Raw genomic sequence first — 18,554 nt, 5'->3', positions numbered from 1 at the left:
TGTCAGCCTGGATTATGTTAGGTCTCCAATGTGAGGATTTGAACCCATGATCTTCAAGCTCATGCAAGAATGTTACCCACTGAATCAAAGCTGACATTTATGTTATCCAGACCAATAATTCTACAGTTTATGATGTTTTGTTCTTTGATATTATTATGATCTGAATATTCTTTTCCACAAATGCATCTACTTATCTGAATGTTCATGTCCTTTGCTTATGTATAGATTAAAATCAACAATTGCTTTCAATCATTGAATCATTTCGTCCCGCTCCCTGGCTCTGTCTCCAAAGGATGGTAAATTTTGTCTCCAATCTGCTTCCATCACCCTGTCAGGTGGTTTCTAACCATTTCCAATTTCCAATCTAATGTAACATATCAGTTTTTCTTTATTCTTTTATGGGATGTGGGAGTCACTGGCACGGCCAGCATTTGTTGCCCATCCCTAATTGCCTTTGAGTGAAGTTAAGAGTCAACCACATTGCTGTGGGTCTGGAGTCACGTTGACCATACTGGATAAGGATCACAGATTTCCTTCGCTAAAGGACATTAGTGAACCGGATGGATTTTTACTACAATCAATAATAGTTTTCATGTTATCATTACTGAGACTAGCTTTATATTCCAGATTTATTAATTGAGTTTAAATTCCACCAGCTACCACAGTGGGATTTGCATCCATTTCCCCAGAGCATTAGACCTCTGGATTCCTAGCCCAGTGACTTTACCATTATGCCAGTGTCCCCCTTCCCATTTCACTCTGCTTAAAACAGAAAATGACCTCCCGTTGCCCAGTTCTTTTTCTAATTGCCTTAAATCTGTGTCGTCTGGTTACTGACCCCTCTGCCACCGGAATTTTCTTTCACAGGATGTGGGCATCGCTGGCTCAGCCAGCATTATTATTGCTCACCCCTAATTGCTCTAGTGAAGATGGCGGTGAGCTGCCTTCTTGAACCGCTGCAGTCCATGTGATGTAGGTACACCCACAGTGCTGTTTGGGAGGGAGTTCCAGGTCTTTGACCCAGTGACAGTGAAGGAATGGCGATATAGTTCCAAGTCAGGATGGTTAGTGGCTTGGAGAGGAGCTTGCAGATGGTCCTTCTAGGTGGTAGAGGTCGTGGGTTTGCGGTCAAAGGAGGCTTAGTGAGTTTCTGCAGTTCCTTGCAATGCCTAGTAGATGTTACATACTGCTGCCACTGTGCGCCAGTGTTGGAGGGAGTGAATGTTTTTGGGTGGGATGCCAATCAAGCGGGCTGCTTTGTCCTGGAAGGTGTTCAGCTTCTTGAATGTTGTTGGAGCTGCACTCATCCAGGCAAGTGGAGAATATTCCATCACACTCCTGACTTGTGCCTTGTAGATGGTGGACAGGCTTTGGAGAGTCAGGAGGTGAGTTACTCACCACAGAATTCCTAGCCTCTTGTGCGCCCAATTTTTGTATGGCTGTCACAGTTCAATTTCTGGTCAATAGTAACCCCCAGGTTGTTAATGGGAGGGGATTCAGCGATACTAATGCCATTGGAAGTCAAGGGGAGATGGTTAGATTCTCTCTTGTTGGGGATGGTCATTGCTTGGCACTTGTGTGCTATGAATGTTACTTGGCACGTATCAGCCCAAGCCTGGATGTTCTCCAGGTCTTGCTGCATGTGGGCCTGGATTCTTTACTCTGAAATCGAGTAAATAAGGAGAAACTATCAAAACCCTTCATGCTTTTAAATGTCTACAGAAAGTCTTCTTTTAACCTTCTCTGCTCTAAGGAGAACAGCCAGTGTCCTAACAGTGGATGAGGTTCAGTACAGCTATGGATCCACCAACTCTTCAGATGGTTGCTACTTGCTACAGTAATGAATGATGCAATGCAAATTGTTGTGGCAAACTTCCCCTGCTTATCAAAGAAAAGTGCAAAGTCCTGAGTTACTGCCAGGGAGAGAGGGCATAATTGAAAGGCAAGTCACCTTGAAGTGCATTTCTTTCTTCACCAACTGGCTACCCAGGAGTATAATACAGCCATCTTGAATCTTGACCCTTGACTGCAGTATAGAGTGTGATAGACTCTGTGCCTTTGGGAGCCTTGGGACTGGCCTTGGTATTGCTGTTTGAGCTTGAGCTAGGTAGCTCAACCACCATTGGTGTGTAAAGTGGTGGCTGGTCACCATGGAAATTACTGTGGGCAGAGGCAGCAAGGGAACAGCATGGGGAAGTGGTGGCATAGTGGTAAAGTCACTAGGCTAGTAATCCAGAGGCCCAGGCTAATTCTTTGGGGCCATGGGTTCAGATCCCACCATGGCCATTGATGGAATTTAAAAGCTGACAGGAGGTCAAAGTCACCATTCTCCTAGGGCATTGGACAGGACTGCTCAGAGTGCTATCCCACAGGGGCTGAGTGCTGGTCAAAAACCAACTGATGGCTGCCATGTTGTGGTATCAGTTGATTATTTTGATCCCTCCCCTTGAATTTGTCACTAAGATACAGAAGAAGCTCGTCGACTTCTTCTGGACAAAAGGATGCACTGGGTCACTGCTGAGGTACAAGTCTCCTGTAGTTAGGTGGTGGTGTGCCTTCGCACCCAGGTGCCGACTTTCCATCTTCAGACCCCGCAGACCGTTTACGTCAAGCCCCCTCCCAGATGTGCGCTGGTGACTTATTTCTTCTGCCGGCTGCACGGCCTCAATTATGACCTGCAGCTGCTGTTTACAGACCTGGGAGGTCTCTGTGCCTCCTTGCGGAAGTTGGATGTATTTTGCCAGGAACTGATCAAAATTTGGAACATGGTTGCTCATGCCAGAGTGCGCTCCTGTCAGGAGTAGCGGCTAATGCCTGAGAGCCACTGCTCAAGAACCCACACCTCCACCAATAAGGGTTTATGTGGCTGGCGGAAGAGAGGGCTTGAGCTGCTGGGGGTGCCAGTGTTTGAGATGTCGCTGGATGGTGGAGGAGCAGGCTGGATGTTTGCCAATAGAACTTGTGCGTTCTGCGTCTGTGGATGTCCAGATTGTGGCCAAAGCCACCCAGAGCCTTAAAAACATGGTGCTTGGCCCCGACTGCACTCGAGGTATCGAAGCGGCTCAAGTGTGTGGTGGACTCCGGTCTGAACTGACACCTGTTTTGGACGGAATTTCACATTGACCCCAGGTCCTGAAACCTCCTGTGGGAACCTCAACCCCACAATTTGAGCGGTCACCTGGAAAACCCCTGTACGGGCTGCTGCTTTCATGCCCTCCACTTCCTCATCCTCGTCCGCCATCTGGACACGCTGCGGGATCCTGAGGTGCCACCCAGAGCTGGCAGAGTCTCCCCCACCCTCTCTCTATGTGGGAGTCCTCCCCTTTTCCACCGGGGGTTTAGTGTGGAGGGTGTTGCAGTCCTGTGCAACAGTTGATCAGGATGGTTCATGGACTCCCAGGCCGCCTGTATTTCCTGCCTTGAGGAATCCATGTTCCATGTGTATGTAGGTTGTCTGATGTTGCTGCCCCGTTTCCAGTATTTGTGAGGGCTGCTCCTGTAGCTTTGTTTGCACTTCAGCCCCGTGCTCATGATCTTTGACCACCCAGTGAGTGGGTGGAGATGAAAACAGGGCAGAAGAGCTCTTTGTTAGCCTGCTCCTGGGCCTGACCATTAATGGTCCAGGCAGTAAATGGTAGGGAGGGAGTCGGGGGTGGTGGTGGGGGTCATTCGGCCCAACCGTCTGCCTCTGTACCACGGCTAGGTTCCTGCTCAGGTGTCCTTGGAGAGGGAGCACGCAGTGTCCACCTGTACGCTTGAGGCCTTCCCCAACTGGTGGGCACTGCAGGGGCTGGAGTGCATTATTTCCCCTCAAAATGTTATTTTAATTTAATTTTGATAAGTTTCCTTTAAAGTTTTGTTTTTGTTACAGCGCCCCTTTAAGGGGTTAATCGTTAGCTAATTAGTTTAATCATTAGTTCATTTGCTTACAACTGTTGTTTTAAGAGATACATAATAACATAGGAGGAGAGTGAAGTCAGGAGAGAGATAATATATATATATATATATATAATATATATAAATATATCTGTAATGTTTTACTCTATGAATAAATCTATTCCAAGTAAAGACAGGCTCTGGTTTCTTCCTTCACCAACTGGCTACGCAGGGGTATAATACAGCCACCTGGGACCTTGATACCTACCTCACTGCCATATAGAGTGTGATGGATTCCGTGGTTTTGGGAGTCTCGGGGCTGGCCTCAGTGTTGCTGTTTGAGCTTGAGCCAGGTGGTGGCAGCACCAGCGTTCGTGTGTAAAGTGGTGGCTGGTCACTGTGGAAACAACAGTGCAGAGGCAGAATGGGAAGAACAGTGGGAGATGGTGGCATAGTGGTAATGTCACTAGACTAGACTAGTAATCCAGAGGTGCAAGCTAATTCTCTGGGGACACGGGTTTAAATTCCACCATATCAGCTGGTGGAATTTAAGTTCAATTAATTTAAAAAAAAAAGAAAACTAGTCTCAGTAATGGGAACCATGACACTATCATCAATTGTAAAAACCCATCTGGTCAAATAATGCCATGTACGCTGAGGGGACTGCCCAGTAAATTCATTAGATCTATCTTTGCTGTATTTGGTATTTAATGTGAAATTTGTCATACACATTGCCTGTTAATTCGTGCTTAATTTATGTTTATTTTGCTTTGGTCTGTAAAGTAAAAGTCATGAAAAGTGAGATCTTGTCCATAGTTTTTTTTGTTGGGGTCATTTGGTAAATTTGGTTTGTTGGTCTCTTTGGGGATCATAACATGAGGGAGCGCTGCCTCTGCACGGTCAAAGTTGCCATCCTTCAGATGAGATATTAAACTGAGGCCCCGTCTGCCCCCTCAGATGGACCTCAGAGAATCCATGGCACTATGTTGGAAAAAAAAACATTCTCCCCAGTGTCATTTTTCCCTCAACCAGCACAATTTATTTGGTCATTTTCGGATTGTTGTTCTGGGAGCTTGCTGTGCTCGAATGGTCTGTAAAGTGGTTTGGCACGTCCTGGAATTGTGAAACGTGCTATATAAAGCAAGACCTTTTTGTTACAAGTATATAATCCAGTTAACAAAACATAATTTGGAATAACTAAAGCACTTGCCAGTGTTGTGTACAGGAGTTGGTGTGTAGTATTAAAGCTTCCTCGGTCACACTGTTTAATCATATTGAATTCAGGGTTCCATGCAAACTTTATAATGGCGTTTGACTCTTATTTTATAACCAGTTCCAAGTGTTTTACTGTTTAAATGTAATAAAAGAGTAACTTGAAACCTGTTGGACACTTCTAGGTGCAGGGAATCCTGATACCTTTGAGAGGGAGCTGCTGCCTCATCAGGAAGTGGTTCTGAAAGCTGGGCTGGAGAAAGCTGTTAAGCACAAAGACAAGTTATTAGAATATGACAAAACCAGGTAAAAGGATGAGGTGGTGACTGTGATTCAACAGCTAAATTATTTCAGATATATTATTGAAACGGGTGTAAATATAGCAACTAACTGTGCACAACTCTTCCCCACAAAGCGTTCACTTATCAGTGATTTGAGTAGGAATCCATGTAGGATACCATAACCGTATGATATGGCTAATAACGCACATTTTTTTGAGGTAGTAAAGCTCCAGTTGTGCGAGTTCTGGAGTACTGTATTCAGTTTTTGGCCTTGCACTTCAGAATGGCCTTCAAGGGAGTGCAAGTGCAGGTTCACTAGAATGATTCCGGGGTTAACAGTTAAATTATAAGGACAGGTTGCCTACTCTAGGCTTGAATTTCCTTGCAGAAAAGATTAAGGGTGACCTAATTTGGTGCTTAAGATGATAAAAGGGTTTAATAGGGTAGATAAACTATTTCTTCTGGCGGGTGGAGTATAGAACAAGGAGCCATCATAAAATTACTGCTAGACTGTCCAGGGGGTGTTTTTCAGGGAAGACTTCTTCACTTAGAGTAGTGGTAAAAGCTGAGGCTAGGCTAATTGAGAATTTCAAAACAGATAGATTTTTGCCATGTAATGGTAATGAGGAATATGGAACCAAGATGAAGTTGAGATGCAGATCAACCATAATCTAATTGAATGGCAGAACAGGCTTGAGGGCCTGAATGGCCTTCTCCTGTCCCTGTGATCACTACATTTTATAGGATAATTACCTGAATTGTTAATTCAATGCGGCCAGCTGGGTAGTCAGAATCCTGTTAAGTGGCTGTACATTATGCATTCTCTGTCAGTATATAGATTCCCTCTGTATGCAAGTCTCCTGAAACACTCTCACCTTTCATGACATGAACAGTGCAGTTTCACTCCTTTGTAAGTGAGTACTTTCCAAACAGGTACTGCCTGTATGAGCAGCCATTTCCCAATCCTGTCATTTTCTGGTCCCACCCTCTCCGTGTCTACTTTGTTCCCTGGGATTTTCAGCCGCTGACCCCAGTTGCCAGGCTGAAAGTGCTTTTATACTAAGAGCACACCCTTATGACTGCTGCCAATTAGAAAAAATAAGCTTAAAATAGGTCATCATGGCAGTCACTTTTAGCGAACCCTAGCAGTTTTGCATTTGCCTTTTGTGCCTTAGGAAGCAGAGCTGCGAGAGCAAACCTAACTAATTGTAAAAGCAGCTTGGGTATTCCGTATTGATTCTCCTCTCTGCTGGTTTCCCATGAGAAGAAACAAAATGATATTTGGAGGTGGAGGGATAATCCATCATCTGTTGTGCGTGAACCCTCTTCACTATTATTGAGGCTGTCATTTTAATGGGGATTTTTCACTCAGACTATGAATGAAGAAATAGATTTGCCTCTTAAGCGTTCCCTGTCTGGAGAGGAGGATTGAGCAGCGTTCAATCCTTGCATTGACAACTGACAGCCAGTCCAGGATATAGGTTGGGGCACAGACGGTGAGTTGGAAAATGGGGCACAGGATAAGAGGCAGAAACAGAGCAATAACAATGAAGAGGGCACTTGGTACAGCGCATACCTCTACCATGCTGCGTTAACTCAACGTTATTACAATCTCACAGATCTTGAAGCTTTTCCATGCCTGCTTAATGCTCTGTAACTACAAAGCTGAAAAAGTAAATCCTTTTTATTCAGGGCTTCCATATCACTGAGGAGGCTTCAGGCCAATCCGCATCCAACAACCTGCTGTGAAAACTCTGCTCACGTTTTGGCAGCTGTGACTTTCAGCAATATTCTCAATTAATCCACAACATTCTTTAAAAAAAAATGTCAATTTGCCATATCTCATGTTAAAGTCTGGATTTTGATCTGCATCTTTGCTAAAAACTAATAGGTTCTACCTTGGGCTATGCCCTATTGAGTTTTATTGAAATCCATCTGGTTTTGAGATTTTTTTTATGGATAAACAGACTAACAGTGGTGAGAACAATACCACCGACCACCTTCGGAGGCAGAGAGAAGAACTGCATTGATATAGCACCTTTTAATGTTATAAAGTGACCCAAGGGAGTTCACAGGAGTATGATTAAATAAAATTTGACATCGGTCCTTGGCTTGTCCAACCTTTTCGTGTGGGGGACCACGTTTCGATTTGTTTTCTCATTCAAAGGGCTGATTAGCAGATTTCAGCAAGATAAGGTTTGGCACAACATTAAACATGAATTTTTTAAAAAATTCAGTATTGAGCAATAAATTTACAATTTAAATAAGTAATTAATAAAAATTACCATTAAAAAGTGGTAAGCAACAGAGTTAACCAATAAAACTTTTTGCCTTTTTATGCACAAAGCGGAGCTAGAGAGGCAGATTAAGCCCCAAATCCTGTTCGCCAGGGAAGGGGTGGGGACCGGGGCTGAGCTAAGGAGTTGGGGTTTCACTAATACTGACCTTGTGTTTGCCTCAAGTGGTGCAAACTCTGAACTGGCCTTGGCAGAATTCATACGAAAGCCAGCGTTGGAAGCGGGCTGCCTTTCAACCTTGGTTTTCCTCCTCTCTCGACCTGCTTGGTGGACAGGAGGAGGAGAGACAGAGTGTGCATGTGTGTGTCCGTCTTGCTCCCAGTCTCAGGGTTCATGCTCTCGCTCATTCACACAGACTCACTCACTCCCCACCTGGGCCTGGGCGGTTTGGACATTTTACCGAGGAGGTTTTCGGGATGCTTTAAGAGACGTGCTTCCTCACTTCTGCCCTGTCTGAGACTCCAGCTGCCCTAAGTGAGTGGTGGCTAGGTGGTGCTGTTGCTATGACCCTGCTGATTCCCTTGGCCTCCCCAGCCTTCTCTGCCATCTTGACTGTGGTGCTCCTTTAGGGGGCTGGTGCATGCACTGGAGGGTGAGAGAGTGTTTTCACAGCGTGCACTAAGAGAAGCCACTCACCTTCACACAGCTTGCTGCTCCTCCGATCAGAGACTGTTTCTCTCCCGAATTTTCTGCGGATAGGCCGTTTCTCTCCTGGTTGAGCCTGTGATTGGAGTAGCAGTTCCTTGCAGAGTCTTCCATTGAACTTACTCGTAGTTTGAACAGTGAGTCTGCAGGCCAGGTGGAGAAGCTTGACGGGCCGGTTAGTGGCCCATGGGCCATGGGTTGCACAAGCCTGATGTAAAGAGATGCTAGGAGTATGTGTCCAAAACCTGACTTAAAGTGGTGTGTCTTAGAGTAGAGGGAGGCAAAGAGGTTGCAGAGGGGAATTACAGAGCTTAGGACCTCGCTGGCTGAAGGCACACCCACCCATACTGGAGCAGTAGAAATCAGGTAGGCGCTGGAGGCCAGAATTGGAGTGTGGATGTCTCAGAAGGTCGTGGGGTTGACAGAGACGATCAAGGATTTAAGAACAAGGATAAGAATTTTAAATTTGCGTTGTTGCTGGACCAGGACCCAATGTACATCAGTGTGATGGGGGATTAGGACTTGGTGTGAGTAGTAGTGTTGTATTTGTATGCTGAAAATACCCAAGAGTTTGAAGGTGAATCTTGTTGCCAAGTTTGAATCCTGCCCAACTAAGTGGATCCATTTGTGTTTTGCAGTGCTCGCCGGACCCAGGTCATTGATGATGAATCTGATTACTTTGCTGCTGATTCCAACCAGTGGCTCTCCAAACAGGAACGAGACATGTTACGCAAAAGAGAAGAAGAATTAAGGGAGTTACGGCATGCATCCCATCGAACAAAGCAGATCACGATTGACTTTGCTGGAAGGAGGATCCTTGAGGACCAGGGACCTTTGGATCAGTATTACAGCAGGTTTGTGTGGAACAGAGCATATTTCAAAAACTTCCTCATAAAGACTTTGCCTTTATCGAATGAGCTCTACAGACCAGTTTTAGCCCTGTTTGTGCTGAATTAACTGATCAAAGCTGGAGTGGGAGTCGGCACACTTAGGTTTCAAACTGTTGGTTAGGAAGGGTAGAATTGAAATGGCTCCCACTCCTGATTTCAATCAAGTGACCCTCTAGAGCAGAGGTATCCAACCTTTTGCCGTGAGGTGCCAATTTCAATTTCTTTTCTCATTCACAGGGCTGGTGAGCAAATTTCAGAAAGTCAAGGCGTTAGAAATGTTTTAATCAAAACAAACAACAAAAAGCTCTGAAGAAGAGTCATACGGACTCGAAACGTTAACTCAGTGTTTCTCTCTCCATAGAAACTGCCAGACCTGCTGAGCTTTTCCACCATTTTGTTATTTCAGATTTCCAGCATCCGCAGTATTTTCCTTTCAACAAAATATGTGCATTTTTATGTGCTATTTATTAGCTTACTTTCTCGTCACTATATTTGAATATTGATTTAGTGAGATATTTGGCATTGTTATTGCGTGCACAAGTAGTCACTGTCTGTCTGCACACTTAACGTAGCAATGTGGAGTATTCCGGATAGATGTCCATCTGTTAGGAGTGATCTTGATTTTGTTTTGACCTTTTTCATTGCTGCAAACAGATTTTCTCAAGAATGTGTGCTGCCAAACAGTGCAATGAATCGAAGGGCACGTTTTGAATAGATTTGGCCAAGACTGTGAGGGAACATATTGACTATAAAATGTCAGAGGCTCATGCTCTGTGAAAGCTCTCTTCTTATCCCTGTCAATTAGTTCCAGTTGGAACATGTCGTGAGAATTAGAGCTATGAGTTCCAAGTGGAGCTGCAAACAGCTTCAGTTCATCATGGGGTTCCCTGAAATCCGCAAATCTTTGTTTGAATTAATCTGTCAGGCTGCCGATCAGTGCAGAATACTCTTCATGGTTTACTGTCTCAGCATGTCTGGTTGATAGCATTGTGAAATGAACAATTTTCTTCATAATCAACTATTTCTGAATCAATTCTAAATTCTGAACACTTGTACATGCTCAGTTTGTTGACATATTGATCCTTTCCCTGTAGTTTCACATTCAAGTCTGCAAGATACCTGGAATGAAAGGGAAATCATTTTTGACAAATTTGCTAGAGTTCTTTGAGGATATAACAAGCAAAGTTGATAAGGGGAACTGGTTGATGTAGTGTATTTGGATTTCCAGAAGACATTCGATAAGTTGCCACATAAAAGATTATTGCACAAGATAGGAGCTCACAGTATTGGGGGTAATGTATTAGCATGGATTGAGGATTGGTTAACACACAGAAGACAGAGTCGGGATTAATGGGTCTTTTTCAGGTTGGAAAGATGTAACTAGTGGAGTGCCACAAGCATCAGTCCTAGGGCCTCAATTACTTACTATCTATATTAATGACTTGGGGGAGGGGACAGAGTGTAATGTGTCCAAATTTGCTGACGATACAAAAATAGGTGGGAGGGCATGTTGTGATGAGGACATAAGGAATCTGCAAGAGGATATAGGTTGAGTGAGTGGGCAAAAACTTGATAGATGGAGTTTAATGTAGAAAAGTATGAGGTCATGTACTTTGGTAGCAAAAATCAAAAGGCAGACTATTATTTAAATGGAGAGAGACTCCAAAAAAGTGCAGCACAGAGGGATCTGGGTTTTCTTATGCGTGAAACACAAAAAGTTAGCATGCAGGTGCAGCAAGTAATTAAGAAGGCAAATGGAATTTTGGCCTGTATTGCTAGGGGGTTGGAGTTTAAAGAATAGGGAAGTCTTGTTACAACTGTACAGGGTGTTGGTGAGGCTGCACCTGGAGTACTGTGTCCAGTTTTGGTCTCCATATTTAAGAAAGGGATATACTGGCATTGGAGGCAGTTCGAAAGAGATTCACTAGGTTGATAAAAGCAAAATACTGCGGATGCTGGAAATCTGAAATAAAAACAAAAACAGCTGGAAAAACTCAGCAGGTTTGACAGCATCTGTGGAGAGGAAGACGGAGTTAACGTTTCGAGTCCGTATGACTCTTCATCAGAACTCTTCTGTCTTCCTTTCCACAGATGCTGTCAGACCTGCTGAGTTTTTCCAGCTATTTTTGTTTTTGTTTCACTAGGCTGATTCCTGGGATGAAAGGGTTGACTTATCAAGAGCAGCTAAACAGGTTAGGCCTTTATTCATTAGAGTTTAGAAGAATGAGGGGTGATCTTATTGAAACGTACAAGACTCTGAGGGACCTTGACAGGGTAGATGTTGAGAAGATGTTTCCACTAATGGTAGAATCTCGAACCTAGGGGACGTAGTTACTCATTTAAGACTGCGATGCAAAGGAATTTCTTCTCTCAGAGGGTAGTGAATGTCTGGAATTCTCTACCGCAGGGAGTTGTGGAGGCTAGATCACTGAAAGTATCTAAAGAGGAGGTAGATAGATTTTTGAAATATTGGGGAGTTGAGGATTATGAGGAGCTGGCACAAAAGAGGAGTTGAGGCCTGGGGCAGATCAGCCATGATCTTATTGAATGGCGGGGCAGGCTTGAGGGGCTGAATGGCCTACTCCTCCTATTTCTTATGTTCTTATGTAAACTAGAAACGCCAAATCATTCAACCACTTATCATCATCCGTGAAGTTTACATTTCCTTTTTTTGTCATTAAGGTTTTTATTTCTTCAAGTAGTGACCACAATCTGGCTAGGGTGGGCCTCCCTGCTGTGCCAGTGAACATGGTCTGATCCTACCACTGTAAGAAAGGCTTAGAACTGTCTGTGATTGAGCCCCGTGGACCTTATGAAATTGACTGTAGAAACAACCTTTTCCATCACGTGCTTCATCTCCAGGGTCTTTGCACACAGCTGTTCTTGGTGAATGATGCAGTGATGTGTGATGACTTCATGAGGCACTGATTTGAGTATTAGAGTAACAAATCCATTGTGCTTGCCTGTCATTGCAGGAGCTCCAGCTGTTGTTAAATACAAAGTATTTTTCCTTCTGGAAGATTGAATTTCACCAAGACACATTTTACTTCATCAAGAATGTCTTGTCCCATTGTTATGCCTTTCATTGGACGTAGGTCAAGCAGTTCCTCAACAACTTCAAAAGTTTTGGCGACTCGTCATACATTGATTACCATTGAGGTCTATCACTCAAACCCCTAAACTGTAAAACTGACAGGCATAGAGTCTTTTGATCGGAGAATTTTGAATGTAGGATTCTAAGTTGTCTACTTTTCAGCAATCGTCTGATGGGAATGGCTGGTTTTCTCTACCATCGACTTTTCTTATCAGGACATGCCACAGGTGTAAATATGCCCAAGCAGTCTTTCACAAATTCCCCATCAGAAAACAGTTTCCCTCTCTTGGCTACTGTTTCAGCAATCAAAAAACTCATCTTGGTTGCTGCCTCAGATCTCTAGTTTGCAGCTTTGTAGAAAGATTGTGACCTAATAATGTTTTTGTTTCAGCGAGTTCACTCGGTCGATTGACACTTGATCTGTGAGCTGTCGACTTTGCTGGCATGTTTCGTAGGATAATGTCGCTTGATATTGTATTCCTTAAAAATAGCAATCTTCTCTTGACGTATCAGACGCGAGATGCCCTCATTGTGCTCAATAACAGAAAAATCATCAGTCCAAGAGCCTTTGAAGACTTGCCTTTCAGTGTCAATTTTTCTTTTCTTGCCTGTAATCAAGGGAGCCACCAACTATGTTTTGAATATTATGGATGGGTGCTACTTGAGATAGATATCGGGTATATGTTGCTACTTGAAATTAAGAATCTTGAAGTCGATAGAGTGAAAAACTCAGCAGTTAGGTTCAAAGAAGAAGAAAAGTCTGAAATTTACTCGACCTACGTTTTTCATTACCAGTCGACGTGTGCTATGTAAGGCTGGTGGGCTGCATAGAAACCGTTGGCCGTCTGAACTCTGGCCCGTGAGCCATATATTGGACAACCCTGCTCTAGAATATATGCAAATAGATTGAACTTGCCTGTGGTATGCACTCTGGTATAATAGTCTAGTACTCAGTGTTAGGACTCATACATAGCCACTTGAGGGGAATAATGGAGGATGCCCTGCATCCCAGGACAGCAAGAAGCTACTCCTTTTGTTGCAAGAGGGGTGGGAAAGTAGAGATATAAAGGTAGAAAGAACATTTTTTTTAAAGAAGCTACCATTTATATAGCGCCTTTCATGACTCATCACGCCCCAAAGCGCTTTGCAGTCAGTGCAGTACTTTTGAAGTGTAGTCACTGTTGTGATGCAGGAAATGCAATGGCAATGCAAATACAATGGTGGTGGTATTGTTGCTGGACTAGTAATCCAGAGACCCAGGGTAATGCCCTGGGGACCCAGGTTCGAATCCTGCCGTAGCAGATGATGGAATTTGAATTCAATAAAAACCTGGAATTAAAAGTCTAATGAGGACCATGAAACCATTGTAGATTGTTGTAAAAACCCATCTGGTTCACCAAGGTCCTTTAGGGAAGGAAATCTGCTGTCTTTACCCGGTTTGGCCTGCATGTGACTTCAGACCCACAGCGATGTGGTTGACTCTTAAATACCTCTGAACAAGGGCAATTAGGGATGGGCAATAAATGCTGGCCTAGCCAGTGACGCCCACATCCCATGAATGAATATTAAAAAAAAAATTGCGCACAGCAAGTTCCCCAGGTAACCTGTCTTTTTGTGATGTTAATTGAAGGATAAATATTGGCCTGGACACTGGGGAGAGCTCTGCTGTCTTTGAAATAGTGCCTTTGGATCTTTTATGTCCAACTGAGAGGGCAGATGGGGTCTAAACTTAATGTCTCATTTTAAAAAAAATTTGTTAATGGGATGAGTGTTGCTGGTTAGGCCAGCATTTGTTGTCTCGTGGCTAGTTGCTCTTGAGGAACTCATCTTCATCTAAGACACATATATGCATCCTAAAACCAATGAATTTGTTGGTAATTTCTCTTTATTCTCCCTAATTTACCACTGGTATAAATCAGGGTAGTCTGTGTACTAAATCTCACCAGTTATCCATTTATTATGTGTAGGACTGTTGAAAGTTTGAGATTGCAGCAGTACAGTCAGTGAATGAACAAGATAACTCTGCAAGTTAAGAGGTTGTATGTAGAACAATGGTATAGCATGGGCTGTTTGATTCATTCCCAAACTCATCTGCTGTTCAGTTATCTTTAACTGGGCATCTAGCTGCTTTTTGGATTGCCACATGAAATCTGTAAGAGGGAGATCAAAGATAGGTGTCCCTTTCATGGTATGACATCCCATCCTTTTCATTGAAAAAGTATGTAGAATGCTTTGAACTGACAGTGATGTAGTTTTTAACCTCTACTGTAATCCTTGGGTCTTTAGTGCAGCAATTGTTATAAGGTGATGTAGTTTAGAGTCAATTCACAGAGATACCATAATAGCATTCGGAGTGTATGTTGATTTGAAATGGCCTGTGGTCTGTGACACTTAATTTTAGTTTGTGATGGTTTGAAATGCAGTCACCTGTAATTCTCATTTACAGCAAGCATCTTTCCTTCAGGGTGAGCAATGAATGAGCACACAAACTTGCACTATGATTATATATTGACAAGCTCCTTCTGTAATGGCTCCTTGGGATGACAGTGCAGTGCAATTTGCTCCTTTTGTGTTTCAAAATCGATTCCACAACATTGGAGTATCAGTGAGACAACTGTGACCCTGCATTTTGTGATTTTATTTTCACCGAATTATACAGCCCAGAGGAGACCATTTGCTCTACTACGCCTGTTGTGTCTCTTTGGAAGAACTATCCCATTGGTCCCATTCCTGTGCTCTTTCCCTATAGTTTCTGGCATTCAGATTGTCCTTACTGTACTCCATTGGCCCAGCATCCTGGGAGCTGTAGGCAGGGTTTATATATACCTCCTTGGGCAGTGATGCAAAAAAAAAAATCCTCTTTAGCTGGGTTTTGACAATTCGGAAGCCTGTGGTTCTGCCTCATTTTACCTTGAAATACTGCTGCTCATGTCAGGGTTGTTAGCAGCAACCCTGACTGGAAATTACAGTGATATTTAATTATCATTAGGTTGCAGCATCTGTTGCAAACCAATATTAGCATATTTGAACACAAAATGGGAACAGTTACATTCCTGACATGCCCTTGCTGACACACCTTTCCATCATGGGGTTGTAGCACCTCCCGCTTCTTTTTATGATTCAAAACCAGGTATTACTATAGAGATGCTCGAGCGCTGCTGGACTGCATCCCTCCCATGTTACTGGCATATTTGGTTTGCTTGTCTTTTAGTTGCCAGGGCCACCTTTGTCATATTTATGCTTTACTTTTAAAACAGACTGGATGATCTTGTACAAGAAATGAAGTCCGGTTCACAGAACAACGCTTCCAGCAAGCAGGTCGAACGGAACAAGCAGCAGCTCGGCGAATTGGTCAACCCCAATATCATTCAATTTCCTCCCGTTGTAAGTATCAACGACCAAGTCTAATTGAATGGCTACCATTGCTCAACGTATTGCCGCTTGAACAAAGACTGCCCACGAAACCAGTGCTATTGCCAGTAAAAGAGCTGAGGGATTCTTTAGTTATATTTGTGTGGAGACTCCACACTTAATTGTAGATAGGATCTACCTGCCGCAGTGTAGAAAAAAATGCCACCTTTAGTCTTTTGAATTAATTCATATCTCTGGATCTGGCTGAACAGATTAAGTTGACTTAATGATACTCCACAGAAGGGGCAGTTCGGCCCATAATTCCTGTGCTGGCTCTTCCCACTCCCCTGTTGTTTCCCTATTGTCCTACAAATTACTTCCCTTCATGAGCAAACAAGGCATTAACTTTTAACAGTGAAAGGAAGTTTCTCATCAGGGTGGAGTAAGGAGAGAATAGAATCATGGAATAGTACAGCACAGAAGGAGGCTACTTGAGTCTGTATCTTTAGAAATCCATTTAGTCCAACTCCCCTGCTGCTCTTTTTCCAACTCCCTGTAATTTTTTTTCTCGTTTAGGTATCTATCCAGTTCCCTTTGGAAGGCTATTATTGAAACTGCATCCACTGCCCTATCAGGCAGTGTCTGCCTAATCCTAACCAGTGTTGAGTAAAAAGGTTTTTCCTCATGTCACCTGTGGTTCTTTTGCCAATCTCTTAAATCTGTGCCCCCTGGCCATTGACCCTTCAGCCGCTGGAACAGTTTCTCTTTATTTGCTTTATCTCAACCTCTCGTCATTTTAAACACTTCCATCAAATCTCCTCTTAGTCTTCTGTGCTCTGAAGAGAATAACCCCAGTTTCTCCAGTCTGCCTATGTAACAGAAATCCCTCATGCCTGGGATAATTCTAGTAAATCTCTTCTGTGCCCACTTCATAGCCCCCATGCCCATCCTGAAGTGTGCCTAGAAGTGGACACAATGCAGACAGGTGATGTACATCAATAGATTTTTTAAAAGTAAGAGGGAAAGCAGCAAAGGCTGCAAAGACAACAGGAACTTTGGGTGCATTGAATATAAAAGCATGGATGTAATGCTGAATCTGCACAAGGCATTAACTAGACTATAGTCGCAATTTTGGGTAAACCATTATAGGAAAGCTTTTAAAACCAGTGGGAGGGCCAAAGCCAAGGTTCATCAGAATCATAGAAACTAGAATTTTTAATTGATGGAGAAAGGCATGGGGAAAAAATGGGCTTTTTAATAGAATACCCCTAAAGGGAGGGAGAAATCTAATGAAGGTGCCTAAGATAATGAAATTGCTTGAGAGGGCATAAAGTGAAAGGTTCTTTCTATTGGTTGGTGAAGTTTCAATTTGGGTCTTGGGCTTAGATTAGTTCTGGAAAGAAAAATAGGAAGCTGGAAGAATTGTTTTCATGCAGCGTATGGAATGCTTTAACACAAATGGTAATTGAGACTAAACTGTCATTTTAAACTCTGGTGCAGTAGCATAGTGGTTATGTTACATGTTACTGGGCTAGTGATCTGGAGACATGGGCTCAGATACCACCATGGCATCTGGGGAATTTAAATTCAATTGATTTAAATAAGAAAATTTAATTTAAAACTAGTAGCATTAATGGTGAGTAAGTAACTACCAGATTGTTGTACAAGCCCATCTGGTTCACTAAGGTCCTTTAGAGTAGGAAATCTGCCAATTACTAGTTGCCAATATGTGAGTCCAGACCCACAGCAATGTGGCTGACTCTTAACTGCCCTCTGAAGTGACCTAGCAAGCCACTAAGTTGTAATCAAGGAGGTATAATTACCACCTTCCCAAGGGCAGTTGGGGTACTGGCGGTGTCCAAATTCTGTGAATGAATTAAAAACAAAAATGGAAATTGAATAAATATTTGAAAATTGGGCCAGTTGATATGGAGAGTGGCCTCCTTCCATGCTGTAACTTCTCTGTTCTTTTGTAGAATTCCATGTTCCTATCTCTGTTTTTGTGTCTTTCTCTATCTGGAGCATAGATTAATGCTCAAACTTTATCCTATCTCTGCAGTATGTGGAACTGACTGGTACAGGCACCCATAGGAGAGGGGGCGACACCCGCTCGCAGAGCAGAGTTAGTGATGTCACCTCACAGAAGAGCCGTTTGCGAATCCAGGACCGGGAGCTGTTGGAGATGTCTGATGAAGGGATGTGTCTCAGTATGCATCAGCCCTGGGCTTCGCTACTTGTAAGTGGCATCAAAAGGTAAGTAGCATATGATGCACTTTACAAGAAGTGAATATTCAGTGTAACATTAGATCAAACGTGTCCTTGACATTGCCACTTAAGTGATGTGAAAATAACACTCAGGAGACAGAGGGATTTAAATTCAGTGGGATTTTGCAAACTTTCAAAGGCAGTGCTACTTCCATTTGAAGTATGACTTGCTGTGTAAGTTAAATAGCCAGAAATGGGCTGCCAATTTGAAACCTTGTTAAGGCCATTTTCTCCTGGATGGACTGAGGCTTCTTCATATGCGAACCTCCATTCTGAGTCTGTTACTGGAACTGTTACTCTAGCCGATGGAGTGCATTGAGAATGGACCTGCCCCAGAGCAACTGTAACTGAAAAAGCCAAGCCAAATGCTTATCTACATTAATACGCTCTTAATTACACACATACATTTGAGTGCAGAAATTAGTAGTATGGAAGAGGCCATTTGGCTGATCATGTCCCCACTGGTCAACAAGCAGCCCATCCATCTAGCTCCTACTTTCCAGCTCTTGGTCCATAGCTTTGTATGTTGCAGCACTTCAAGTGTATTTCCAAGTACTTTTTAAATGTTATGAGGGTTTCTACCTCCACCAACCTTTCAGACAGTAATTTACAGATCCCCATCACACACTAGGTAAAAGAATTT

At 43.3% G+C, this 18,554-nt stretch overlaps 1 protein-coding gene across 1 annotated transcript in view; it reads left to right on the top strand.

The window, feature by feature from the left end:
- trip4 (thyroid hormone receptor interactor 4) overlaps window positions 1–18,554 on the top strand; it is a 128,313-nt gene that overhangs the window by 15,827 nt on the left and 93,932 nt on the right. Inside the window, exons 6-9 of the mRNA XM_078532552.1 lie at window positions 5,274–5,394; window positions 8,950–9,165; window positions 15,553–15,679; window positions 17,706–17,899. Of these exons, the coding sequence (XP_078388678.1) occupies window positions 5,274–5,394; window positions 8,950–9,165; window positions 15,553–15,679; window positions 17,706–17,899 (658 nt within the window). The remainder of the gene's footprint in view (window positions 1–5,273; window positions 5,395–8,949; window positions 9,166–15,552; window positions 15,680–17,705; window positions 17,900–18,554) is intronic.

The sequence above is a fragment of the Cetorhinus maximus genome, chromosome 30, assembly GCF_964194155.1.
Source record: "Cetorhinus maximus chromosome 30, sCetMax3.hap1.1, whole genome shotgun sequence".
Classification (NCBI taxonomy): domain Eukaryota; kingdom Metazoa; phylum Chordata; class Chondrichthyes; order Lamniformes; family Cetorhinidae; genus Cetorhinus; species Cetorhinus maximus.
Note: the sequence above shows the minus strand (reverse complement) of the source record. Positions and strands in the feature narration are given on the sequence as shown.